Below are 26,885 nucleotides of genomic sequence, written 5' to 3' on the forward strand. Positions count from 1 at the left end.
AATAAGTCCGGATCACGATCCAAGTCAGCTGCTGCTGACTGGCATCGTATCTTCGAGTACATTCTCGTACTCGCTCGGGATTGCTATCCCAACACCAATAAAAACAATGAACCTCTCAAGTTTGAGGAAGAAGGAGAGGCAGATTGGTTGATGATACTCGAGGATGCTGACTTTCTTGAGGAGTATGCCATGGCCATTTCAACAGCCGATATAGAAGCCTTAGAGCTATGCAGTCTAGCTGAAGCAAAGCATCAGCCTGATTGGCCTTTGTGGAAAGATGCAATACAGGAAGAGCTTGCAATGTTGAAGACTGCAGGGACTTGGAAAATTGTTGAAAAACCAGTTGGAGCAAATGTTGTGAGCTCGAAGTGGGTCTTTCAAATCAAGAAGAATGCTGAGGGAGGCATAGTCAAGTTCAAGGCTCACTTGGTATCACAAGGGTTCTCACAAGTATCTGGCATCAACTACTTCAACACTTATGCTCCTGTTGCAAGGCTTGCATCTATCCATTCAATCTTTGCTATGGCTGTGGCACTCGACCTAGAGCTCCATCAAGTCGATATCAAGGGTGCATACTTGAATGGAAAGCTCACCAATGAAGAAATCATTTACATGCATCAACCTCCTGACTATCCTGAGCCTGGCTCCCATCCTGGTCAAGTCTGCCATCTCATAAAGACTCTATATGGTTTGAAGCAGAGTGGTCATCGCTGGTATCAATGTCTCATTGAGATTTTGGTGGTGCAGCTGAGATTCAAGCAGTGTGATGTTGATCAAGCCATGTTTTACAAGCAGAAGGGCTGAAACTTGACTATTATTGCTGTCCATGTTGATGACTGCATCATCACAGCATCATCATTGCATCTAGTGTGAGAGATAAAGGAAGGTATGGCAAAATACATGGAAGTCACAGATTTGAGGGAGCTGCACTGGATTCTCGGCATTGAGATCATGCATGACCATAAGTCACACTCCATTTCTCTTTTCCAACACTCATACATCAATGCCATTGTTTGTCACTATGGCTTTGAAGACCTCAAACCAGTCTCTACACCAATGGATATTAATCTCCATTTGTCTTTCTTTCCTGCACCAGCCTCCACTCGAGAAATTGCAGCTATGAGAGATGTCTCTTACAGGGAGTCTGTTGGCTCCTTGATCTGGGTTATGCTTGGGACATGCCCTGATATCACATTTGCCACAACAACAGTCTCAAAATATTCAATGGCTGCTGCAGAGGCTCATTAGAAGGCTGTAAAGCACATCTTTTGCTACCTGAAGGGCATGAGGGATTACTGGCTGATGTTTGGGGGAAACAGAAAGGTTTTGCATGGTTATGTGGATGCTGATGAGAGCATGGCAGAGGATAGGCATGCCATTACTGGGTATGCTTTCATGCTGAATGGTGGAGCTGTTTCATGGTCATCTAAAAAGCAGGAGATCATCTCACTTTCAACCACTGAGTCTAAATATGTGGCTGCAACTCATGCATCAAAGGAGGTGCTCTGGCTTTGCAGTCTGCTCTCTCAGGTTTTCTCACCAATTACTGAGGCTACAACTTTATTCTCAGACAATCAGTCTGCTATTGCACTCTCAAAAGATCATCAGTATCATGCCTGAACCAAGCATATTGACATTTGCTTCCACTTCATTCACTGGGTCATCAGTGAAGGCTCTCTTCATCTTGTTTACTGTCCCACTGAGGACATGGTTGCTGATGCTCTCACCAAGCCTTTATCTTCAGCCAAGGTGAAGCACTTTGCTACTGAGCTTGGACTTTGCTCTGCTTGAGGGGGAGTGTTGAATTAGCAAGCAGGAGCTCCATTGTATCCCACCAGCCAAGCTTGATACTCCTTTATGTCAGGATGGACTATATATATTGAATATGGTCTGTCAAGCACCCTCACCATGTTTCTGCTTATCGCTACACTGTGTGAGGGTGAGTATCTACTTATATTACTTCATTTATGTCACTGATTGGTATTCTGTAGTCTATGTTATAGCTAACAGCATACTCTATTAGGTGCTACAAATGTGCATCACTTTCTTAGAACTTTTCTGAAAACCCTTCACCCTACAGGTGACTATTGTCCTGTCTCCACAGTCCTATCTCATTGTTTTAATGACAATAACCATGTCCATCTGGTTGAGCATCATTGTCATTCTACTATGCCATTGCTACAGTGAGGATATTGTATGCCACAGTGGTTACTATAAAAAGGGCATGAAGCAATGCCTGCTATTGTGCTGTTGCTAACCAGTTATTATGTGGTGCTGAGTAAGATGCAGCTTATTGTGTCATCATAGTGCTGTCATCCATAGTTTCCCCATGGTCAAGGCCATGCTATAGTCAGGCTTAGGTAAGCATTGACTTACTAAGCATTGGCAGATAGCAATTTTAGGAGTAAAGTGTTAAAATTGTGACATATCCTTTCTAAGTGACAAAGTAAGAGGAGAGGGAAATTGCAGGACAAGCAACCCACTCCCCATGGTCAGGCCTTCTAGCTCACTGTAGTTGGTCCTTAAGTTACAAATTAACTTAAATAAATCACTAAGTCAAAGCAGAACTCAAAAACTGTTGTTCCAGGGACTAACTACAGTGAGCTAGAAGGCCTGAACATGGGGGTGGGTTGCTTGTCCTGCAATTTCCCCCTCCTCTTACTTTTATACATACACAACTAGATACAGAAACTATAAATAAGTGAGCTGAATAATGATTTCTCTTGGCTAACCTCAAAATCAGGCCATTATCTTGACTTAGCAATGTCTCTAGACCTGCCTAGTACTGCCCTAGATCCAGCTAACCTCCACACAGCTTTATTTTAGGCTCCTAGCGTCTGGTGGTATCTGGCTCCTTTATATTACCCAGAGCAATAATTGTTACCCTGGGCTACTCTGGGTTCCTGGTCCAATTGGATCTGGCTAGACTGGTCCAATCTGCTCTACTCTTCTAGTCCCTTAAGTGACCTGAGAATGCTGACAGACATTTCAAGTCAAACTCAGAGTGCTAGTCATAGATTATTAGGTTCTGTTTTGTTACTACTCCTGGATGAGATGCTGTCTCTACTCAATACTCCACAGCTACCCAGAGTCTGCTACCTCTAGCTACCTCAGAGTATACCCATCTTAGTGGCATATAAAATTGGCCCCATTTGAGGTACCATTTCTAAGTCCAACTTGACTTAGGATTTTTATCTTTAGGTCATGCCATTTCACAAAGTCCCTCCTGGACTTAGTATTGGTGACTAGCATGACTATTGGCTTGGAGCCTCAGCCATAGTCCTCAAGTGGCTAGCCCTACAGTTACTAGTGTATCTTAGTGTATTATGCTGAATTCGCAAATTATAGGGCTGGATACATACACAGCATATCAACGGCAACACCTTGTATCCACCTGCTAGGACAGTCTTCAATTCCAAGTTCCAAGGATCCAAGTTTATTCGATGCATAGGTACTCGCTGCGTTCGTTCCTCTAGGAGAATGGGGAAAACCCCCAAGGACGGTATGATGTCGGTCACCAGGTCATTCAACAGGACACGTCCAAGGAATTCTGTCAACCAGTGAGCCAGGAAACCTACTTTGTCGAGGTGTATCAGGAGGTCGACAAACACCACGAGGTTGTCGGGGTAGTGAACGAGGCATGGTGTTGGCCTTGAATACCAGGGTCGGATAGTACAGAGGCGGATGCGAGTAAGCCAGATGGTGAGTTCATTTCGGGAGGCGAGCTCTTTAAGTGGTATTGGGAATGTGCTAGAAACAAGGACTACTGTCGTGTAAGGCGATATCGAGATGACACGGCATCCAAGGAATTTTGGGAGCTCCTTGATAGCGAGAAATGTATAGCTGCCAGATATTTTTGTAAGGTGAAGCTTAGACTGAGATAATATATGCGCTGAGCTTACGTGTGATAATACCTATCATCATCAGGCCATAGTTCAGTGTTGAGCAAGCAATTGGCCGCGACCGTCGCCTGTGGGGAGATTTCAACGTTTGGCACAACGTAGAGCGCCATGTTTATCGGGCCGTGGGTGTAGTCTCTGGTGATAGAAACCGGTTAGTGTCGAGCCAAGATCAGGGCTAGACAACGCTTACGGAACATTGCTCAGCCACATACGAGTAAAAGCCTTCGAGAAGTCGATAGGTCTCGAGCTGTCCATGTTGGCATTGATCTTCTCGAGATGGCGAATTGGTTCGAAGGGATTTCCATCCATCTTGGGATAGTCTGTGCCTTCCTCGACGATATCGCGGTCCTGACAGGCATGTCAGAAAAGAGAGGATTGCACCTAGCCAGTACACGTACGAAAAGCGATGGACTGGACTTCCAAGATAAGCTGATGTCCGTCTTGACCTATAAACAAGGTCAATAACAATCATCATCGTCATCATCATTCAGTCAGCGGAACCTTTTTAATGAGATCTGCATCACCGCTGTTCGTCGAAGAATTGTCCTTGATCGTTTTCCAAATCCTCTCCAAACCACTGTCTCGCTTCTACAAGGTTGTCAGAGGGATGAACACAGACATTTTGTTATACCACTTCTCCTCCCTGTGCGCATCGAGTAATACCCATCCAGTCCCTGCTTCAAGGCCTTTGCACATAGCCCTATACACACATTCCCGAGCCTTCCCAAGTCACACATCTCGACTTAGAGGATCGCTTGGCCCGGGGCACGGCTGCGCGAAGGTTCTTCCAACCAATTGGATGACCTCGTCATCCGTCATTACATCCCCGATATGGATCGCCCGCTCACGTTTCAGTTCGCGTAGATCTCGAGCGTAGAATTTATCCACGACCTCGGGAGGGAGATCCGGGTTCGGCTCAAATTTTTGTGCGCGCGAGCTAAAGACGTGGCGGGCCAGCACGCCGTCGACGGTCTTACGGGACAGTCCGTCTCGCCAGTACGTCAAGGAGCGTACAATTTTTGGTGTTGCTCTGGGGTCAACGTGTATGCAAGCAGGAACTCTGAGGGGAGTTGCTTGGAACCCGTTGATTAGTCTCTTGACAACCTCTTGAAACCTGGAGCAACGAATGAGTTGACAAATGCCAGGATAGAGAAATAATACTAACCTGTGGTGACCTACGAGGGCATGAGGACACCCAAATAAGTGTAGAATATGGTGGCTCTGATTTCGGCCTCGTCTTCAGAATTACAATTGGCGATCAAATCATCCATGAGCATGAAAAGAACCAGATCCCGAGCCAGAGTTGTTGGATGGATGTCAAGAAGAGTTAGATGTACTCGAAAATGCTTCTTGTCCCGAGCTGCAGGAATGATTTATGTAGAATAATCAGTGTTCCAAAGACATGTCGGGCTAGCAGAAGGAGATTAGTCACGAGCAAAGCATAAGGGGGCTAACTCACCATCCCCGCAGCCACCAAAGAAGACTGCCAACTTTGAGATCCTTGGAAGCGAAGCTGGCTCAGGCAGAGAGGATTTTCGTCTTGCTGTTGAGGTTCTCATCAATCAGGAAGTGACATGGGTATATCATGGCCGATTTATGGTGGGAAGAGTCAAGAAAACTGAAGGAAAAAATTATGTATTACTAACCTTGAAATACTCGAGGCCCGGGTGACTATCGGGGAAGTCAAGCCAATAGCGGTTAAGATTAAAGGAAATACATACGGGTCACACTTTGACTTCGGCAGTTCAACAAGCCTCAATTGGGCGGCAGCTGAAGCGTCGGGCTTCTCATTCTCCATACACCGCCAATTCTTCCACTCTTTGGGCGACGATTCCGGCGTCTCGATAGTAAAGGTATTTTTAGAGATCAACTCAGATGAAATGGCACCACCACGAGTGCCGTAGATAAGATGTTTTGCTATTCGTGTGGACAGGCGTTGGTGCAGATTAATACCGCCGTTCGGTTTTTTAACAGCTCGACAGATCGCTTCAAAGATCCCACGATAATCTCAGAGCTCATACAAGGCAGCACTTAGGTCGGAGGGAAATACAGCATCGTGAGGGCTCATTTCTTCGGCCTGTACGTTTTCTCCGAGTCAACTGAGAATGGGAAAGTAACAAGTTTGCTCCATACCTGCTGATATTTTTCCGCCGCCCTGAGACGAGAGATAAGGTAAGCCATGTTAATCATAGAGAGATAATAGGCACTCGTCGAATCTTGCTTCTTTGAACAATTGGCTCGCGTTTTATTTCAAAGCAGCTGCAGCTGTCGCGGACATGATGAAGCGTCGTGTTTAGGCAATGGCTAGGCTTGTAAACCCACTGAGGGCGGTAAGGTGGGAATAGGTCGCGTTCAAGCAACGGCCTTCACGGGGTTCGGGTTCGAAGGTAAAGATGAAAGAAACATTGCCGGCGGCAATGTTTTCCAAAAATACTTTAATCCATCGGTCCGAAATGAGCCGAGATATCAGCATCATGCACACCTGTGTTACTAGCAGAGACAGCTAATTCATGCAGTCTTACAGTCTTGTATACTTCTTGGATGCCGTCAAAATGAAGCAACTCTTTAGAATTTTGGCCTCCAACCTGTCAATGAACCATCGCTTGACCCCCCAGGAGTTTCTGTCAAATGCCGTGCTGGTAGTCTGGCCTATTTGCGGAGAATACAATTGAGTCCGGAATACTGTGACACACCCAGAAATCGTTATGTTCCAAACATTATTTCGGTCTGAAATTTGCTAGCAGCAAGAGTGATGTCAAGCAAAATCATCCCATAGTGCTGCTTTATGCATTCCCGTGCGTTGTGTTATTAGTTATGATTCCTGGAATAACACTCAGTGCCTTCATTAAAGGTTTTGCATATACGGACTGGCCTGCTCGGAAGATTGTGTGTTGTGGTGGGCTGTATATACTATGGATATAATACTCGCTGATACTATATCCTACTTAGTACTTATGCCCATTGCTGAGGAACATTACAACCAAGATTTACCTGAGTGTACTGCGCAGACAAAGGGAATACATAAAGCTGGATAAATTACGTGGCCAAACTGGTTTTCCCTCACCGCATATGGATGTCCGCTTGGTAATGAATTGCCATTAAAATAAGGGGACGTGGGTGTCGGTATTGTCTCATTTTTTCTGGGACCCATTATTGTGTAAATCTGAGCGTAAATGAAAGTAATCGGAATCGTTACGGCATGTAGTGCTTCCAAATCGCCGCCTCTACTTCTAAATCGTCGTCATAATCTGGAAATATGTGCCGGAACAAGTTCCATCATCACTTGTACCTCTGCCGGATATATATGGCCCGCGTATATTCCCGGTATTCCGGCATTCATACTGCACATTCCCAATCAACCAGCCCAATAGGGCGTATCTGGTTATCCACGAGAATATTCGTTGGCGTAATGTCGCCGTGAGTGAAGCATATCCTGTACTTCGTCGATTGCGCTTGACTAGCGCAGCACGATCGTGATCTTCGAGGGGTTCCCATAGCGTGCAAAAATACTGAGCATGAAATTCTTCTTGTGACGCAAAGGGACCGACGAGTTCTGCGTCTCGGATCCGATAGCTAAGGAAGGAAGCACCATTGACACCAGATATCGCATGGCCCGGTGGAGGCAACGCTCTGAGCTGGGCGAACCACCCACGAACACTGCTTACGAACACCGACGCCTGTTCCTCAGACATGTCATCGACTTTTACACTACTGAGACCGAACTCAGTCCCGGGGATGCCTGTCGAGAGAATGAGGTTGCTCTTAAGGTTTGGAAAGTATGGGTGTTTGGGGCCGGACGATACAACGTCTAGGATATGCGGAACTGGTATAGTGATGTTTTCTGAGACGAACTGAGTAGCGATAGCCTCGCCGACGGGCACGCCGTACCCGTCCTTAGCGTAAAGATTGAAAGGAAGCCGAATGACCCGTAGTGCTACTTCGCGGGTGGTGCCATTTTGCGATGCGCCATAGCAATCGATAGCAGGATAGTCGGACAGATGGGGGGAAACCTGAGCCAGAGAGACCATAGCAGGCTGGAAATGCTACCGCTTCTATTTGACGAGTCAACGATGTATCGAAGGCCACAATGGGGATACCTTCGATCGAGAACCTCAACATGCAGGGACTACGCCACCCTGCATGACTCACACAATTTACTACTGTCCAGTCATCCAAATTGCCCTTAATAGTCCGACACAGAATATTATTTTCTGTTCTTCGAGGTCATGGTAAGTGGGCAAATGTGACTCAGAGCATGCGTATCTCAACTCTCCCCAATCGTTATCTGGATGAATCTGAAGCTCTTATCGGCTGCCGCAGACGATTACGGCGTTGGCGTGAAGAGCACGTGCGCGCTGAACTCCGACAGGCATCCAATCAGTAGCGACTGAGAGATTGTATCAGTAATACATGGAACGTGTCATGAACTTTGGAATTTTCGAAAAGATATCAAAGCAGCAAGAATCCACAACAGTCGTTACAAGCAAGACGTAGAATTGATCATAGTTTTTCTTCAAGCCTACGAATATTGTCAAGCACATATTGTTTATCACGCTGAAGCTTCTTCTCAATCGAGATAACACCTGCTGCGCCGTCAATCGGGGAACAATAAACTCGACGAGCTCGACAGCCTACCAGACATGAAATTTTCGAAGAACGACGTGTGGGTAGATCTTGGCACCCCATCACGCTCGCGGTGGACGGGCCAATCCGGGAAATATTCATCCGGAAGCTTAGACTCCAGTTGTACTATTGCTTCGCTCACGGGGATGTAGCACCCGTCGTCAGGAGAGACCACGAGGTTGCTGAATGGAGACACCCAGCGCTGAATTCTAGAGTTCATCTCGCTCCATGGTTTGACTACGAACGAATGCGGTTAATATCATAGAAGCGAAGACTTTTTGAAGAGCATACCGATGCCTTCTAAAGCACAGAGCTCGGTGTGGCGCTCCTTCAGAGATTGGATCCTGCAAAGTGTTTCTGCAGATGGGGGTGGTCTCGGTACTGGTTGGCTGAGCTGGTACAAAATGGGATTATCAAGATATGTGTCGTCCATTGTGCGACGCGACACGAGTCTTGGGGGCAATGTCGCTGTAGGAAAACAGAGAAGACGTAGCAGTATAAGTACACCGAAGCCATTACCCCTAGATCAAGGTCAGAACACTCGGTTTTCTTTTGTTGATGAAGTTGCATTGTCCGTGGGACAATAATGATAGCAACTGGGGGCCGCACAACATCCACCAGAAGAATTACGTCGCGACTTTCCTGGAACAGCCCACCAATCGAAGTGATAGCGTTATCAAACGGTTGAAGGGTATAGATACCTGAATTGTCAACAAAAGGGAGTTATTGTTGAATTTTGAGGCGCCGCATCAGGTTCCCCGTCATGGTTGAAAGGAAAGCCATGTTGACCCTGGGTGATCCGGGCCGAAACAACCGGTACCTGTACATCAAGTTGACAGTGAGCATGTCCTGAGTACTTATAAGAGAGCACCATTCAACATCCACCTGTGTCTTCCTATCTTCTGAATGTTACAATTAACATTAAAGAAGCATTACACCTTTCCCAGTTTCTCAGGATCATACAGATTATGGGGTATCACCGCATGCCAATGTCGTGCGATATTCATTGAATCATCGTACTGCATTGCCCCAACCATGTTAGTCAAGATCTTAAATCCCTAATATGGTGCCAAATCTTTGTCTTTCCGCAACACATCCACGTCGGACATCTCGTGTGATTCCGTTTCGACGTTGACGACAACCTGGATAAAGATAACTAAGCCCTGATACCGAGAAATGAAAACCATCCAATTAGTATCAAATCACTCACTTCTGCAGGGCGCGCGCCGGTCTCGATCTACCGAATGTTTCAAAGACGACCTTATCCAATTGAAGTTATTACACTCACCCCGGTATGGGCCGCGCCATTCCAAAACCTAGGCTCCGTCGTCATTCGCTGATGTGAGGATCGCTCCGAGTCGTCAGTAGTCGAGTACTTTACAGCGCGCTAGAAAGTTCCTGAGAAAAAGCGACAGACAAAACACGGATGTATCACAAACTGCATTCAGACTTGAAAGAGCTGGCGGTGAGAGTAAGTTTCGGGCATGATGGAATGAAGACAATGACAATGCACCGGAATTAGTATACAGTTTCGGTATGAGGAACGCAATTCCTAGCGAGATCATAAATGGGGCGTATGATACACAAAAAACTTGCTCACCAAAATAGTAAGGCTTGTTCTACACAGAGAACATGAGCATATGACGACGACATAAAAGATAAGGCCCACCGAAGCGAGGTACAGACTAAAATCGACAACGGCGAGTAAGGATGTCAAGAGACCTTTCAAGGAAGTGAGACAATTTATTATCAGGAACCCGAGCACAACTCACCATTTTGCATTGTTACTAGCGCCCGAAGTGATTAGTATCACATTCGGAGAAAACGTTATTGCAACTCACGCCTTATAAGCTTTCTCAGAAGGCGGTCTGTCCTAGGGAATGTTCCCCTAGCTTTGCGCAAATAACTTGTGATGATCAGAGTAATAGCCAAATCTCCTAATGCGCCGGATATCAGCCAGATGAGTGCGACCGCCTTGATCTTCCGAAATTTGCTGAAATCCATAATGATGGCCGCATATATTCCTGTCCCTATTCCACCAGCTGTTGAAGCTATGGCACATAGAACGACAAACCCGAAATAAAATGGATTTCTTGATGAAATAGTCACTGAGTCGCGCCCCAAGGGGCAAAGCAGAAGCCATACCTCGTCAATACCCAGACCCTCCAGGAGAAGAAACCTTGAACCATGGACGCCATGAGGCCTGAGAGCACCGGATCGGTGCAGACAATCCAATCGGCTGGCGGACGGTAAGCCCAGTAACTATCAAAGGGAGATAGTACATTACCTCCACCGAATGCCGCCGGGTTCATAAAGTTGTCTATCAACATATTATATGTCCTGATGTACTAATAAATGCCGGGAAAAATACAGATTTTAGAACTGAGCATACCAGACCATTACGAAGACCGAATTGATGACATCCAGAGCAAAGAGGGATACGACGAAGATTTTGAGATAAGGAGGATCCCTATAGTGCTGTGAGGACACGTCGCACAAAACACATAGACACCGACGTCGGGTAGCGGTCGATGTATAGAAACAGCTGGACCATCATGACGCCTAGAAGCAAGATGCTTAAAAATACGCCTAGAGGTAACGATGATATCAGCTAGGCACCACTAACAATGATAAGCGCAACTTACAGACAAGAATCATGCCGAATGGATCGCTGATGACGCTCATGTCTGGAGGAAATACTAGACAGAAACGTCTAGGCGTGAAGGCGCGCTCTGAAGATATATAGAATCTCTCTCCGAATTGGCGGACTCTTAGCAACACATCATCGGTAGCACTGTACAAGCGAAGATATATTCTTCATTATAAATATTCCCAGCGGTGGAGTAAATATATGAAGGGCAATTCGGCCATCATCGTTGTCGGGCACTACGAGCCAAGGTCCATCAAATAAGAAGCACCTGCGCATGTGATTATGCAATGTAGTACGTTAAAAAACAGCATCCATACCTCATGTGTTCCACAGATAATACAAGCAAAAGACAAACAGTGAGGTAATGGCGCTGGTGGCTGGCCAGTGATGGCGTTGGTATCTTGGTCGGTGTTGGTGAAATAGAGTCGTTTTGTGTCAGCTGACCACAGCAACGGAGGCGATATCCGGATGGGGTAACTCGCTTATAATTGGTTCTTCATTTCGTCCAGTCACCAGTTCCGGAATCCGGTCTGAAGATGCAGGCATATGAATGTTGCGGTCCTGAACATTTAGGCCTAGTGTTCCTTTCCTGCGGTATAATCGGTATCATGCGTCTCAGATTGCAGGGTACCAGCACCTGCCGAAACCGACCAACATCATTATATTGGACCGTCATCTTCTCTGATTTCTGATGATGTTTGGCTGCACATGGCCCGGCAATTAGGGTCCGAGTGGAAGATTCCTAACCCTCTTTTTGTACTTGCCGTCAATAAGATCCTTGTTACCTCAGGTCTGATAAAGTCTACCTCTCTGTGGCTTGATCTAGCGCTCCATCCTTCCCAATGGCTCTGTTGTCTGTGGCCAATTTTCTTGCTTTGGGGGCCTTTGCATGGGTTTTCATCTCTCTCCTACGCGGGACACGCTCGGGTCCAATTCCTCCGGGCCCAAGGCGACTGCCTATCATTGGTAATTTGCTTGATATGCCCACAGAACGAGAATGGGTAACGTGGGCAGAGTGGGGGAAAAGATATGGTAGGTCTCATTGACTCGCGAACAGTCTGACAGAATTGTCAAGTTCACCTACGTCACAGGAGGAATATCTTCGGCGACTGTGCTAGGGCAGACAATCATTGTCTTGAATTCATATAATGTTGCCAAGGAACTACTCAACAATCGTTCTGGTACGCCCATTGATTCCTTCGACTACTTATACTAACACTAAATGCCATTAACAGCGAGATATTCGGATAGGCCTCCGATGTCAATGCATATCCTCTCTGGATGGGGCGATATAGTTCTCGTTCTGGGGTACGGATCTGCCTTCCGTGCACAGCGCAAGCTATTCCACAAGCTCCTGGGTACAATGGAAAACCTTCAGCGATTTTACTACATAGAGGATGAACAAACACGCAAATTCTTAAAGGACGTCCTGCGAGATCCGGATCATTGGGTTGATCACGTTCACGAGTAACGTACTCCATTCAGTAGGACTTCACACTCTCGCTTATCGGCATCCGGCTGGTTGGCAGTGATGTGGCATCAATCGTGCTCCGGATCGCATATGGATACACCATCAGCAAAAACGACCCTTTAGTCGCTAAGTGCCGACAGATAACCGCCGAGTTTCTACAAATGGCTTCTCCCAAGTTCCTCGTGAACAAACTTCCAGCTCGTATGTGCATCGTTCCGCTTCTTATTTTTTTAATGACAATCAGAACTTGTGCGGGCAGTTCGGCACCTACCTGATTGGATTCCAGGCGCGGGATTCAAGCGACTCGCTAAGCGATGGAACGCGAATGTCCAAGAGATGACGCTTCAGCCTTTCAATTGGGTGAAGGATCAGATGGTGGCGTATCTCTTCTTATCTTCTATCTCCCATGACTTATAATGCATAATTTGCACTAGGCCAAGGGTACTGCAGAATATTCCTACGTATCTTCAAATCTTGAAGATGGCGAAGACGAGTTTGCGATCAAATGGACTGCATCGACAATGTACGGAGGCGAGTTACCCTTTCCCGTTTGGATTTCGACACATTAAAACTGACCTTAAAGATCTATAGCTGGATTTGACACGGTACTGTGCTCCGTCTCATCTTATGAACTGAACTGACGCCAGAGCCAGACCGTCATTTCTATCAAGACCTTCTTCAAAGCCATGACGATGTTCCCTGAAATACAGCATCGCGTTCAGGCAGAAATCGACTCGGTTACTGGCGGTGAAAGGCTTCCTACTCTTGCCGACCGGGACGAAGGGCGGCTTCCTTACACTCTCGCCGCGCTACAAGAAGTTTTCAGGTGGCATTCCCCCATACCGACTGGTGCGTATGGCATACTTTGGTTCCAGTCACCAACTTAAGAGCGTCAGGTTTCCCTCACCGGACGATGGAAGACGATACATACAACGGTTACTTCATTCCGAAGGGATCGATAGTCATCTACAACATATGGCGAGTCTCGCGTATTCCCTTTTTTTAGGCACACTGCTTCTCAACTCCATTATTCCTGCCAGGCAAATGTCTCGCGACCCAGAATTCTATCCTCACCCCGACGTCTTCGATCCCACTCGTTTCTTGGGTCCGTCGCCCCAACTGGACCCTCGCGAGGTGACCTTCGGTTTTGGTCGTCGGATCTGTCCAGGTCAACATCTCGCAGAGGCATCTATCTTCTTGACAGTGGCGAGGTCGCTCGCAGCGTTCAACATTACAAAAGCTCGCGACGAGAATGGTGTCATTCAAGAGCCTGTTCCGGGCCAAGTGTCAGGCGTTCTCAGGTATGATAGTGCGTTCTAGTTTACCGTTGAATAATGGTCTTGATACCCCTTTTCTAGTGATACGTTGCCATTCAACTGCGTGATCAAGCCAAGAAGTGAAAAGGCCGTACATTTAGTTAATGAGGCATTCTGAGGTGTAACTACTTCGCCAACGATAAATCGGCTATTGACATACCTTCCCTGCCGGTCCAGAAACCAGAAGAATGAGCAGCTCGGAGAATCCGGGCCCTTCCAAGTCCCGAGTGGACCCGAGGAATGGTCGATCCTCCTACCCTTACTCACCAGCGATCATCAGGAATTCCCCAGTCTTCTGATGACGTCGACTTGCCAAGTTCAAATCCCGGAAACAAATGCCTGACGTTCTCGGAGGGAGGACACCCGTCGGGATCACTAGAGGGTAATCAATACCACAGACCAGCGAAACATATCAGAGGGCCAGGCAAGGATCTAAAGGATTTCCTGCCTCTGCGAGATCTTGTCCGGCCAAAGAAACGTTCGTTGCTACGATCAATGTCATGGCGCGCTTCTGCGTTTGAGTAACGGTCAGTGCTATGGCAGTCTGCGATCCTGGGTGTCAGTCTTTGTCAAAGCCGATGTCGCTCATCGAGAAGGGGAATATGAGACAGGAGAGAGATCAAAGGGAAAAAATTGGCCAGCCCAACCTGTCTTATAGTGTAGTGGGCCCAGTATCGGGCCGCGGCATCTCGGCATCGTGCTATTTCAAATAACCTACTAGAGGCGCTAATATTCTGAGTTCACATTATGACCTGGGCGCAAGGAATGAGCACGTTTACGGGTCAAAACGAGGATAATCATACCAGAACAATAAGACTGCAACTGTCTCTCTGCATGCACATAAAATTCGATAATTTTCGCCCTGCTCGAAAATTACATCTGCACTCTTGGGCTTGTTTGATGATAATCAAGAACGTTCGTACAGTTATGTGCACATCGAAAGTTAGTATGTAGATTTTTGCGCAGGAAGGAGTCCCAATTAAAAGATTGTCTCTATTCTTTAACAGATGACAGCTTTTATAGAAGTCCTGTGTCCAAATGAGTTTCCTGCAGAATACGAGAAAATACAAGGCGAGGGGCCAGATTCTGGCCCCGCATTAGAAAGAGTACACATCAACAGATTCAAGTTCAGTACTATCATCGATATCTCCAAGCATCTAGGAGCATATCACATATCAGCAGCTTTCTGAGGACCAACAAGAGTGACTAGTCATGTACCTTCAAAGCAATGATCCTCTGCTCGTCGATCATAAACCCCGAATACTCCTTTGCCATCTCCCGCGAAGTAGAATAGAATGGTAGACAGGTCTGTACTTTTTGCTTAAAGATGTGTGCCCGATCTAGCGTAGTCGGCCCGGTGATAATACGCCCTCGAGAAAAGGGACACGTGGTCGGTGGACGAGGACGCGATGGATAGACGTTGAAATCTAGCACCTGCAATACGTTCCTCCCCGGAATAGCGGGGCATACAACCTTCTCCCCGTAGGCGTATCTATGTATACATCACTTAGTTATCGAGAAAGGTCAGGATGATACAAGCGACCCACCGCATCCAATTGAAAGTGCCCTCATTCGGCAACATACGCGTATGTCTGGGACCCCAGTTCTCCCATAAGAGATAGCACAAAAGATTCTTACTTCTATCTTCGTAATCCGAGATATATTGCAAGAATGCTTCGTTTGGGACGAATAGTGTATATGTCGCCGCCTCCCGAGCAGGATCCAGAAATGCGTACGTTACGGTGAACGTATGTATGCGTCGTTCTGGAGAAGCGATGAACAGTTCGCCGTCTATTGCTGACGCAGTGATTGCTCCTGAATGTGTGATGGCCGCATCGATATGAACATTGTCCACGATTTCTGGCAATTGAAGCACGACAATCGTCCTATATTTCAATTCCTCTGAAATCTGCACCAGATAGATATAACCAGGAGATGAAGTTGTTGTGAGAATGTAGGTATTCCAGGTCACGAATCCGAAATGGTACACGCCTCTAGGCAGATCACCGTGATCATCGTGATTCTAGAAGGATTATGAGAATGGGCTTTGGCCGGCTTCAACGATGGTACCACGCACGATTAGAAGCTTTCCGGTCTTCCAGTTCCAGATGTACAAATGCGACTCTTTGATAGGCTGGCGAATGAAGAGGGCTAGAGAGTCTTGCGCCACCTGGATGGTACAAACGCCCACAAGGTTGGCCCACATTTCTCCTGGACGTATAGAGATATTTATTCGCGGTACCTCCGCCTCAGGGTGATCATTAAGTGTTGAAAGCGACCGTAAATGCATAGTGAGAATGCGATTTGTCGTATAGGAAGGAGGTCTGGCCATAGTTCAACATCCTGCGAAGGGAAGCAATAAAAATTTATACGAACGACGCATCATCCACAAGCATCGCGAGCAAGTCTTGACTTGGATCCATGGCGAAATCTTTCACTAACATGTCTTGGTCCGGAAACACCACCTGATGCACAGTAGGTCGCGTCGACGAAGGAAGTCGTGTCGAGGAGAAATCCCTTCCCAAGAACATCTTGACAAATACTCCGGCGACGAGCTCGTATGCGCTGCATTCTCCGCTAAACGGAATGCTCGTGAACTCCTTCCAGTCCAAATTCGCCCAGGCGCGCCGCAGTTCACGAAGGCGTTCCAGCCGCTCGGCATTTAGAAGGTGGGAGCTCTCTCCATCCTCCATGCTGTCCATAGCGAGCTCAGTCTTGTATTGAAGTGCAAGAGAGCCATTGACAACGTTCTTGAATGCTCTACAGACCTTATGAGCCCGAAAACTACAACTTGAGCGACATCTCGGGCTGTGCCAAAAGCGCACGTACCTTCGTGCATTGTAGCAGAGACCAGTAGTCCAGATATTCCATGCACTGAGTGAGGATCTCCGGAGGCAAAGAGAACAGGGATGGTGACATGGTGGGTGGTGAATGGTCAAGGACGGTTTGCCGGTAAATTCTCGACGCACTCATTATCCGAACCACGTTTTTGTCCTCTATGCCGGACTTCGGCAGAAACATTTAAACACAAACCTACCCTTTTACGTATGTGTTCCAGTTTGTCATCGTTACAACTCTGTAGCAAAAGAATTACAGGCAATACAGATCTTTTACTGAAAATGAGCGGAGCAAGATCGGAATATTAAATCTGCTCTATATCCACCTTCGATAGTGCATGGTTCGTGCTCGTAAACTGTCTTTCTTCCATCTCTCGAGGCCCCTCAGCAAGCACCTTTGGCGAGGAAAACAACGTCACTGATAAAAGTGGCTTAAGAGGTTCGTCAGCTTGCGTAATCGAGAACACCGCTATCCGATGAGAGGCGGTGCATAGATAACGCCGACTCTCGGAGTAGCTTTAGGAGCGACAGTGATTAATATCTATGATGCTGAAGGTGTAATAGACAAAGGGGCAACAAGGCTCCATAGAATACTAATGGTGGAGGTGACACACCTCATAGTGGAAGATCCTATGTCAACGACGCATAGCCACAGGAGACGACAGGCCCCCAGAAATGGCATACAGCCAGTCAAGTCCGGAACACCTGGCTTGACATCGTGAACCAGACGCTCACCCTGGATAGACTAGCAGCCGGCCCTACAAGATATGGGTCGAAAGCGACGAAACGCAAGATGGTGCTGACCACCTGGAAAGGACCGTTGAAGGATGAAAAGTCGTTGCCGCAAGACTGGATAGATCACAACGGGGTTTTAGTGGGTATGGTTACCCAGCGTTCCGATTACTATAATGGCATCAACAATGCAAGGCCAATGCGCTGTCCCAGGAGTAATCCATGTCTCACTGCACACCTCAGGCATACGATGGAGACCATGTGCCCTTGATTGAGCGGATTCTCCGGGGAATGGAGACAACCATTGCGAACGTTCGTAGTATCTAGGTGAACTCGACATTTTGCGCTGTCATCATTTTCTATTATGCTTTCATGTCTTCATCGCCAAGGTACTTGAGAAGATAAGATAAAATGAATGCTCATCCTGTCTCCACCAGTCACTCGTGGAAGCGTGGCGGGAAAATTTACTTTGACTCGAAGTTGAAGTTTGTAATAGGAGATGGCTCTCTTCAACTTGCAGCATAGGCCCGTCGTTTTCGCATCATCCTTTGCAACTGAATACACTCACAAGTACACCCTCCACCTCGCTGTAAGATGGCGTTGAACGTGTCCTACTTTTTGTGCGATTTTCATATGAACATTGTCAAGGAAGATAGGCTTGGCTCGACGGCACTGTGGGAAAAAAAGAGTCCTTACACGTCGCGCGACTCGACCTGCCCTAAATGGATCATGTGACAGGGTCCTTGGCGTAGATTCGGCCGGTCCGACCGAAGCTCACTTGAGTCGAAACCATCACCATCTCCAGGATGACCACAAGATATCCAAAGCTCGTAGCTTTCGATTTAGAGTGCGACATCATTTATCTGTTTCCTGATGACATAGGTTTTATTATTATTATTCAGCTATACCCTGTGGGATCTGTGGATAGATACCCACGTTTCCGGGCCTCTGCATAGATATAAGAACACCTTGAACGAAATTTTAGACAGGTAAGACTCTTATTTGTTCCCTATGATACGCTTATTCTGACCATGATATAGACACGATTCGCCTATATCTTTCTATCGGGATGTCCCTCATATTCTTCACCGACTGCGGGAGGCAGAGGTCATCATAGCGGCGGCATCGAGAACCTCGGCCCCCAACCTGTGATAATTTCCTAGCAGTTGCGTCATCTCCACGAGGCTTATACTTCCTCTTTCAGAGCCAGACAGGCCCTCTCGCTCCTTCTTGTCCCGCCTAAGCATGGCGATAAGGATAGTAATCCCACCAAGGCCGCGCATTTCTTTGATCAGGCGGAGATATATCCCGGTGCGTCCGTGTCCCATTTTGTACAACAGGAAATGCTGAATCTGGATGCAGGGTCAAAACTGACGCACTTTAAGCGACTTCACGAGAAGACAGGCATAGCCTACTCCGAAATGGTATGATTGTCATCCAGTTACCATTTCGGCTGATAGACTGAGCATCTGTTCTAGCTCTTCTTTGACGACGAGCATAGAAACAAAGAAGTAGAGCAACTAGGTTGGCCCTCCAACGCAATTTGAAGATATGTGCAATACTGATGAGATGACTGCGGTTTTTTAGGTGTTACCTTTTGCCTCGTACCGGACGGTGTCAACCATAAAGTTTTTGAGAAAGGGCTTTCATTGTGGCAGGGTCGTAATGCTGTAGATGTTACGACAGGAGATCATGCAGAATGAACAAATCTGTGCCAATGTATAGAACCCATGTAATTCTAATCATTCACACAGGTTTGTGAACTCTTCCTTCATCAAGATAAACTACCAGCATCGCAGAACAAAACTGTACTGAACTTCATCTCAACCCAAGTATTGATATCCTATGTTACACTCAATATGAATATCCACGCCCACTGTAAAATTTCGTCGCGTCTATGTGCACGATTTCTTTTCTCGAATTCTCAGTAGTCATTTACTCCAGAACACTGAACAGGTATGTACAATTACGAACTCCGCGAGTATCGATGGTGATTTGCCAGACTACTGAACAGTTCTGAATCTCTGTTCACTGTTTGAGGAGAGGAAACAGCATCTTGGCTGGGTCTTGCCGTCATGGCTTAGGCATGTGTTTGTAGCATTTTGAACGGCGTAATTCTCGAGATTGGTGGGTCTAGATCATGACTATATTTCCCCCTGTTTGCTGATCAGCTTGTACTTAGTACATGCCAGTGTCTCTGGATCCCGATGGCGAACACCGAGCGGCCACAGCTCATTTGAATGGCCGTGCAGAAGGATCTCGTCGACCAGCTTCATTACCCGATCTCCCGAATGACCTTTCGATCATGATTTTTCATCAGATCAACAACGGCGATATAGTTGCAGTGACACGTCTCTGCCGCCGACTCAACGAAGTCCTGTTCTCATACCACTTTCACACATCCACTGGCAAGAAGCTCCTCGGAATCTAGGTTCAGTTTGGCGATACCGGAACCCCACTTAGTGCCCTGCGACACTTGCGGCTTTACTTCATTAAAAAGCCCCATATCACGTCCACGACATTCCGATACGAGATGGAAGAGGTTGGTCGCTACTTTACCACAATCTCGTACGACCAGCGCTTCATATCGGTCTCTCTTGCTCCGTTGCCAGGCGTACAGCAGTGCAAATTTGATATCCTTCTATCATTCAAAGATTTTTGCGAAACGCTCTCCAAGCTGAAATGTCGCATCCTCACGACATCCGCCTCCGCCTCTTCCCTTGTTACTTTTGGAAAGCCACGGCACCGACGACTTGACACACCATCACGCTCATAATGTTCAATTGCAGCACGGACATTCTTCCTCACCTCACCAATTTACTATGTCACGTCCCAACACCTCAGTCCCTGCCATAACTGCATTTCTTTCTCATCGCCCGACGTTGCAAAGCCTTCATTTGGTCGGAGAAAACTCGGTGGCACACCACCTACTAACGAGACCATGCTGCGAAACGGAATCGGTTATTCCCTTACATGACGAATATCAGCGCTTCAGCTAGAATGCTTATCACACTCCTCGAATTCCCACAAGCGTTCCCGACTCTTCAGGACGTCTGGATGCAGGGGCCCATCATTCTCAACGACACCGACATTCGTCCGGTACAAGACGTAGTATTCATGCTCATCTCGCAGATACTGACCATTACAGCCATCAAATACTCATTGGCAAGCCTCGCGAAAGAGGCGTGGGAGTCATTTGATTACCGCGTCGACACCGCCTCTTCCACCATGCGAGCAGAGCCCTTTTTAACGAGCGTGACAAGGTTGACCCACTTCCACCGTCGAAGGACATGGCTACCGAGTCCAATATTTCGACGTGGTTCAGGCCGCGGCACGTAGTACGCTTTCCATGTTTTTAAATTAATCATAAACCACTCTTATCCCCTCGCATATCTCTTTCCAGCTCCTCTGGTTCTCCAAATTGTCGAAAATGAGCTTGCGCCATGATTTAAGCCGGAGTCCTTTCAGCAAACCCTTTCCGATCGTAGGTAGAATATCCCCATGTTCCTTCATGTAGCGTGATCGCAACATACGGAACAAGACGGCTGGAGTAAAGTCAGCAACTCCAGTAGAGGCTAAGAGGTGTAAAGTGAGAGTTTGGAGGTTCGGGAGGATATGGTGTGATTGAGGCGAGATGACGAAACCGTTTAACAGAGCATCCGGAACGACCTTTATACATAGCTGGAGGTGTGCAACGCTGTCGACGGCTTTGAGGCACTCAAGAAGCGCTCTGACATTCTGATCAGAGGATACGTTCAACCTGAGCCGAAGGGTTTCCAGTTTGCCACACACCGCAAGCATGGGAAAACGAGGGATGCGATCATGGTCCATTTTGAAATTGATGTTGACGTATGTAGCTGAAGGGAATGTGACTGAATCGAAGAGACGGGAAATGGCATCCTCCGGTAACTTTGATAACTCGTACACGTTAAGCTTTATTACCGACGACATGACTATCGGCGCGCCACCTGTCGGGGTTTTTGGGTCGCTTTTGAAATAGAATATCAACGTTTTGACAGAAGTCAGCTGTGGAAGGATAGCGATGTTGTTGGGGCTCAAGGCATCGGAGCATTTGTACCTGGTCAAGTTCGACCAAGGAAGGAGTAAGATACGTGAGGGATCCGCATCGTTGATGGTTTGAAAACATCGGAGCTGAGAGGCGGATTGGAAGGTATCAATCTTCATGTTCCGTGCCGGCGACATTCGTCGGGCCTCGATACGGACAATGAGAGTGTCCAGTCTCGAGAAAAGATTCCCAGAGAGGGACTTTACTTCCATCTGGACGAGCTGGCGTCCAGCATGGCCAAGATCGGATGGGCTGTGATCCCGTCACGGCCACTCGAAAGGAAAACAGAAAGGTCACAACCTCGAGAGCGTTCAAGCTGTAATCCGAACTTGAACATGATATATCGGTATGGAATCATGAGCTCAGAATAAATGGAGAAGTTCAAAATGACCGAGGTCCACAAGCACGGCGATGAGAGAGAGATGGTGCGCCACCGATGACTGACATGGGATAATGTCCATGGGGGTTCAAGAGGACACAAGGAGTCACAGTTACCATGACAATGGTACATGACATCCACCCAGTCGTAGACACACCACAAGAAGATCTCTCGAAGGAGATCATCGTTAATGGAGCGAATAGGATGCAAAAGAGATCGGGCGTCGTCGATGCACAACTTCACCTGTTCTCTTTTATTAATAAAGGTGTCCAAGAGTCTCTGTGCCTTCAGTATCCTGTCATCGAGCAGAGAAACTGCAGCCGTGCCGGTCGTGATGGTCTCGCGTAGAGTGGATCTCTCCGTCTCCAAGGGAGGCTCATTTTGGCTTAACAACCTCTTCAAGCGGGGTGAACGAAATTGCTGCGTCACCGAAGGAATCGCTGGAAGACCTGGCAAGGTGCCACAAAATGAACAAGGCATGGTAGACATCTAAAATATTTGATAAATTAGCCAGTTAATTTCAGCAGAAGAGGCCGGGATTAAAGATAAATGGATGGCGGAGAACTTTACCTCACGAGACAAGTGAAAAGACGTTGGAGAGTAGACTCGTTCCTTCTCTCTCACCACTAGACGTCGCAAGCGAGAAAATGAGAGGGACTGGTAAATTTTCAGGTCGCGTGAGAAAACATCCGATTTACACCGGACCGGGACGCGTCCGCGATTCGCGAACTTTACACGTCGAAAACCAATCGAAAACTGGTTGTACTACGGAGCCACCTCAAAACTCCTTGAAAGCTACAGGGTCCTGCAAAACCATTCTTTGAAACCCGTTCATTTTTGTTAAATATCCCAAAATACTGACCTAGGTCTCAGCAAGGTACATGTAGCCGAGCGTCCGGATCAACTTCCACCGTGACGACCCTGCGAGGACCTGCTCTCGGTTTTTCCATTGTCTCGGGCGTAGATGGCCAGAGGTGCTAGGAACCAAACTACGGGATCTCATACTTTATCTTGACCTTGGTCTTGGGCCCGAGATTTGCTCCCGTCCTGAATTATTTTGATCTTTCACAACCTCACATCATGGTCAATGACGGTATTTTAGATTCGGATAACTGGGCACCGGTTAATTATTAGATTGCGTCTAAAAGGTACAGAGGAAATGAACTGGCATGGTACACTGACCTTGCATGTTCTCAGCTCTATAAACCTGTCTCGATGTTAGCTAGCTTGCTCGAGCGGCCACCACTTTCTTTAGTTCCGGGGTCCCGTCCCTGATGCGCTCAAACCTTATCAATGATGGTGGTCCCGATCTTGATGCGTGCCCACGGCTCACAACTACCTTGCGGCCCAATCTGATCACTGCTCTGGCGACGTCAGCCAGGTTTCCCCCGTTCATGTCCTATATACTAGTATTATTATAGGTATAACTTAACTTATATATACCTTCACGGCGCTTAAGAGAAGGAGTAAGGACTACGTATGAGGGGGAAGAAAACGGAAGGCACTTGCATCGCCATAAGGAAATAAACAAAAACCAGGGTACAACGTTTATCCCTGTCTTCCACCCGAACAAACCTCGCTTCACAAACCTCGCTTCACAGTAACAGTCTTGGAGACCTTGTCCCTAAATTGTCTTTAGACGGCGACAATCTTGAAAGGATCGGCGCCTCCCGCATAGATGGTAGACGATCAAGATTCAGCGCAGGACCAGGCCGAATCGGGGGGGATGTCGTACTTGGCTTGCCATCTTTTAAAGTCTTTCTTCAACTTGAACCGTCACGAGAAAGTCCCCCTTCAGTTTGACAGTCGTTCTTTATGGCCGTTCGTTTATCCCTACCCTTTCTTTTGGTTCATGCTACTTATTTACCCTTTCCTCTAGCGCGGTTCTCCCCCTTCGACACCTCTTCAATTCAAGTGCTTTCTCTATAGCAGTGAGATTGGTAAGGGCTGTCCCTGGTCCTTCAGCCGAAGGTTTGACTGCCGCAGGCATGAAAAAACCCACCTCACAGGAGATGCTCTTGTGGAAGAGTAAGTTGTCTGTCCTTGATATCTTGACTGTACCCTAACAATCTTGCATCCAGACTACACTATTGTCCTCTGGGAACCGGCTGCCATGCAGACTTCAAAAATCTACAACTGAGCAATCTTCGCACCCACATAAGAGCTGTCCAGTGAGTCTGAGCCTCATCCATTGTAAGTGCTTACAGCTGACATATCAACAGTCATGACATCCAACACCTAATATGCCAAGACTGCATGCCATTTGTGCTTACTGCTGACCCAGCCGCCTTCAACCGGCACAAAATAGAGAAACACAGCGACCTGCAGCCGGTTCTCCACACCATCCACAATCCCACCCCACCTGCCATGCCAGTTCCATTCCCCCAAGCCCTCCCCCAACCTAGTACCTCAAAGATCACCCTGGCTCCCCTCTCCACCCTCATCCGCCACCCGCCCGCTCCTTTACTCCCTCCTCCCTGCTCCATTATTATCCGCGCCAAGTTGCCACTCCCAGAAAACCGCCGCCTCAAGCCGATCGTGCCTCGCCGTCGCCACGACTGGCACGTGGCGCCGACTCGACCTTACATTGCGAGGTACTTGAATACTGTACCTAAACTACGGGACTTTCTCCGTGACGCCTGCGGTGTCGAGCTCCGTCCGCCTCGGACTCGCCGCCATCTTCCTTCACCAGTTAGCTCCTCGATGACCGGCAGTGGGAGCGTTTCCACTTCACCCAGTGCCAGTCAATCCACCCCTCCCACCCGCAATGCGACCATAAGCCCACCTCCCTTGCAATGGGTTGGCTCTCTAACGGTGCCCGAACCGATCATGGATACCAACTATAGCCGTTTCCGCTTCGTCGGAGGCAACGTCATCTCCATGCGCCTTGACTCTCGGGTATTGCCTGCTCCTTGAGAGGATACTCGTGAGTAGTTTCTGGTAAATATAAAAATCCTGCACGAACGATTTTAGAATTCTCTCTCATCTTGACACTGCTACTGTCTTGCTTTCTCTCTTATTTTCATTGCTATCCGTCTCGCTATCGTTCCGTCCATTTTTTCTTGCACGAACATTTTCTGTACCTCCCTTTTCCTCTTTGTTATGTCCCCGCTGTATTGCTGTCATTGTATCCCTATGCTCATGCTATCAAAAATGCTCTCCCTATCCTTGCTAAGTACTTACTTTTTATCGTTGTCATTGATATACGGGCTCCCAGCATATAACTTTCTAATAAACAGATTTATTCATATAACTCTCGTATCGAATACATCTCAAGAACGCTAACTAGGGCTATGTGTCATGGCTAACCCATGACGCAAAGACCTAGTTGGCGTCATTGTGATGCAAGGGTGAAGAGGGGCTACGCAAAGAGTCAAACGAGCGCTATTAAAGTAATCCTATTTGCATTGGAAAAATCGTTCGTGAATAATAAGTCAGATGCGACAAAATTAAGATTGATAAGCACTTCAAAGGTGAACGAACGTACCCCAAGAGAGGTCGTCTCAAGTACAATGGGAGCAAGACCAAATTCGGTCCGCTGCTGCTAGCCCATAGGCGTCGTAACCCATCCGAGATCAGGTCTAAACTACAGATTAGCAAGAGAAGAAAGGAAGGGCTGCGCGACGCTCACGGTTTCCGAGAAATGGCGAGGCGTGGCGGTTTAGATATTGAGGAAACAGATAATAAAAATTTACGAGTATCACTCCGAGCTAGTGCGCGTGATCCTCGAAGGGCTAGAAGTTCTGGCAAAGAAAACGTCAACAGCCATTTTTAGAATTTCTCAGTCGTTAGCACATCGGAGATAGAAGCTTGAGACTCGCCCGACTGCACCACTCGGAATCAAGGTATGCTAAATTCCGGTGGATAGGTGGTTCTATGCTTACACAAACGCCAGTCCACCTCTTTGCCCCGTTCCCGCGAAAAGCAGAAAATGTAACGGGTAGATGCAGGCAAGGAAAAAGACGACCTGAAAACAGGCGCCATGGAGACAACAGTCTCCTTCGATACTAGTACGGACATTAGGGCAGTCCAAAACGTACTAGCCAGAGATGAACATACAGCTATGTCTCTTGATGTCGGGGGTACACCACGGCTTGAAAGCATATTCGTGGACCGCGATTTCAGGTGGCCGATATTAGATGGAATGACAAGCCCTAGAATTTGGCAGAAAAGAGCACACGCGGAAAGGATCGATCGCGATCGTAACGGATTGGCTCCCAAGTACCTATCAAGTACCACCTAAAGGAAAATGAATCATTCTTCCATGTAGCCGACCTTCAAAAGGGCATAGAAGCCCACAAGAACCAGATATGCTAAGAAGCAGCATGCTTTTACATCGCATTTTAGCAGCAAAATAACCCTCGTACGTCGGCGGAACCAGAATAGCCAGGCGGACCAACGTTTGAACCGTCAAGTCGACTGGCGAAATAGAGTCAATCTTACATGTGGACTCGGTACTGAATGAGCGTATATCCATTATTTCCCTAAGCATACAGACATGAAAAGCTGAGATATATTGATGAGAAAAACAATTCACCAATGCCCGGGAGCAGCATCTCTCATAGAACCCGTCTGCTAGCAATCGTCGTCGGTCAACTATTGCTCAGGCAAGAGAGTCAAACGTGACTGCAACCGTTCGGGATTTGGATTGGCTGTAGAGATTCGTTCAGACGTTGTTCAGATGGATTTCCAGGCCAAGCTGTCGCGATCAAACGAACCAATTAGCCCACCACGAGGGCACAAAATACCATACATGTCCGTTACTCTACTCCACACTACACGCCAAAACACCCGGGGAACTCAGAAGGAAGAACGGAGGGACTGGAACAAGAGGGAAAGAGGATCCTGAGGCCCTGTACCTCCACCGCGTCTTAGTAGTTAGCTTACTTGTTGCGGTTAATCAAATGCT

At 47.4% G+C, this 26,885-nt stretch overlaps 9 protein-coding genes across 9 annotated transcripts; 3 read left to right on the plus strand and 6 right to left on the minus strand.

The window, feature by feature from the left end:
• Window positions 1-3,370: 3,370 nt before the first annotated feature.
• On the minus strand, window positions 3,371-6,083 carry BT62DRAFT_1011238 (uncharacterized protein; the record flags this gene model as incomplete). Its single annotated transcript, XM_043177763.1, has 13 exons — window positions 3,371-3,397; window positions 3,456-3,843; window positions 3,903-4,037; window positions 4,093-4,250; window positions 4,301-4,348; window positions 4,404-4,490; window positions 4,518-4,602; window positions 4,672-5,016; window positions 5,082-5,251; window positions 5,549-5,573; window positions 5,624-5,876; window positions 5,934-5,979; window positions 6,036-6,083. 13 exons carry the CDS (start codon window positions 6,081-6,083, stop codon window positions 3,371-3,373), a joined length of 1,815 nt encoding a protein of 604 aa, XP_043035172.1.
• Window positions 6,084-7,015: 932 nt separating this feature from the next.
• On the minus strand, window positions 7,016-7,930 carry BT62DRAFT_1079844 (uncharacterized protein; the record flags this gene model as incomplete). Its single annotated transcript, XM_043179531.1, has 2 exons — window positions 7,016-7,132; window positions 7,192-7,930. 2 exons carry the CDS (start codon window positions 7,928-7,930, stop codon window positions 7,095-7,097), a joined length of 777 nt encoding a protein of 258 aa, XP_043035173.1. The 3' UTR covers window positions 7,016-7,094.
• Window positions 7,931-8,213: 283 nt separating this feature from the next.
• On the minus strand, window positions 8,214-9,096 carry BT62DRAFT_469795 (uncharacterized protein). The gene is made up of 3 exons (XM_043181050.1): window positions 8,817-9,096; window positions 8,538-8,762; window positions 8,214-8,485 (listed from the first exon to the last, which is right to left on the minus strand). The coding sequence occupies exons 1-3, from the start codon at window positions 8,956-8,958 to the stop codon at window positions 8,403-8,405; spliced, it is 450 nt and encodes a 149-aa protein (XP_043035174.1). The 5' UTR covers window positions 8,959-9,096; the 3' UTR covers window positions 8,214-8,402.
• A 728-nt stretch (window positions 9,097-9,824) lies between these two features.
• Window positions 9,825-11,333, minus strand: BT62DRAFT_936805 (uncharacterized protein). The gene is made up of 10 exons (XM_043187186.1): window positions 11,171-11,333; window positions 11,042-11,114; window positions 10,918-10,995; window positions 10,813-10,865; window positions 10,671-10,764; window positions 10,367-10,617; window positions 10,298-10,312; window positions 10,195-10,247; window positions 10,126-10,144; window positions 9,825-10,077 (listed from the first exon to the last, which is right to left on the minus strand). The coding sequence occupies exons 1-10, from the start codon at window positions 11,208-11,210 to the stop codon at window positions 9,887-9,889; spliced, it is 867 nt and encodes a 288-aa protein (XP_043035175.1). The 5' UTR covers window positions 11,211-11,333; the 3' UTR covers window positions 9,825-9,886.
• Window positions 11,334-12,017: 684 nt separating this feature from the next.
• On the plus strand, window positions 12,018-14,080 carry BT62DRAFT_982675 (cytochrome P450; the record flags this gene model as incomplete). Its single annotated transcript, XM_043189708.1, has 10 exons — window positions 12,018-12,207; window positions 12,267-12,356; window positions 12,411-12,642; window positions 12,705-12,847; window positions 12,906-13,021; window positions 13,081-13,169; window positions 13,296-13,495; window positions 13,543-13,624; window positions 13,687-13,947; window positions 14,005-14,080. The coding sequence occupies 10 exons, from the start codon at window positions 12,018-12,020 to the stop codon at window positions 14,078-14,080; spliced, it is 1,479 nt and encodes a 492-aa protein (XP_043035176.1).
• An 832-nt stretch (window positions 14,081-14,912) lies between these two features.
• BT62DRAFT_955490 (uncharacterized protein) lies at window positions 14,913-16,900 on the minus strand. The gene is made up of 5 exons (XM_043188338.1): window positions 16,792-16,900; window positions 16,339-16,730; window positions 16,040-16,286; window positions 15,510-15,985; window positions 14,913-15,454 (listed from the first exon to the last, which is right to left on the minus strand). Exons 1-5 carry the CDS (start codon window positions 16,879-16,881, stop codon window positions 15,169-15,171), a joined length of 1,491 nt encoding a protein of 496 aa, XP_043035177.1. The 5' UTR covers window positions 16,882-16,900; the 3' UTR covers window positions 14,913-15,168.
• A 1,408-nt stretch (window positions 16,901-18,308) lies between these two features.
• BT62DRAFT_936810 (magnesium-dependent phosphatase-1) lies at window positions 18,309-19,377 on the plus strand. Its single transcript, XM_043187187.1, has 7 exons — window positions 18,309-18,378; window positions 18,434-18,520; window positions 18,572-18,679; window positions 18,736-18,842; window positions 18,894-18,955; window positions 19,010-19,055; window positions 19,119-19,377. Exons 1-7 carry the CDS (start codon window positions 18,338-18,340, stop codon window positions 19,232-19,234), a joined length of 567 nt encoding a protein of 188 aa, XP_043035178.1. The 5' UTR covers window positions 18,309-18,337; the 3' UTR covers window positions 19,235-19,377.
• Window positions 19,378-20,666: 1,289 nt separating this feature from the next.
• On the minus strand, window positions 20,667-22,456 carry BT62DRAFT_1079852 (uncharacterized protein; the record flags this gene model as incomplete). The annotated part of the gene is made up of 3 exons (XM_043179532.1): window positions 20,667-21,005; window positions 21,065-21,849; window positions 21,927-22,456. 3 exons carry the CDS (start codon window positions 22,454-22,456, stop codon window positions 20,980-20,982), a joined length of 1,341 nt encoding a protein of 446 aa, XP_043035179.1. The 3' UTR covers window positions 20,667-20,979.
• Window positions 22,457-23,250: 794 nt separating this feature from the next.
• BT62DRAFT_1011248 (uncharacterized protein) lies at window positions 23,251-24,892 on the plus strand (the record flags this gene model as incomplete). The annotated part of the gene is made up of 6 exons (XM_043177764.1): window positions 23,251-23,348; window positions 23,578-23,707; window positions 23,783-23,797; window positions 23,856-24,004; window positions 24,058-24,147; window positions 24,199-24,892. The coding sequence occupies 6 exons, from the start codon at window positions 23,251-23,253 to the stop codon at window positions 24,890-24,892; spliced, it is 1,176 nt and encodes a 391-aa protein (XP_043035180.1).
• Window positions 24,893-26,885: the final 1,993 nt, after the last annotated feature.

This window comes from Guyanagaster necrorhizus (assembly GCF_019112545.1).
Source record: "Guyanagaster necrorhizus MCA 3950 unplaced genomic scaffold BT62scaffold_35, whole genome shotgun sequence".
Lineage (NCBI taxonomy): Eukaryota > Fungi > Basidiomycota > Agaricomycetes > Agaricales > Physalacriaceae > Guyanagaster > Guyanagaster necrorhizus.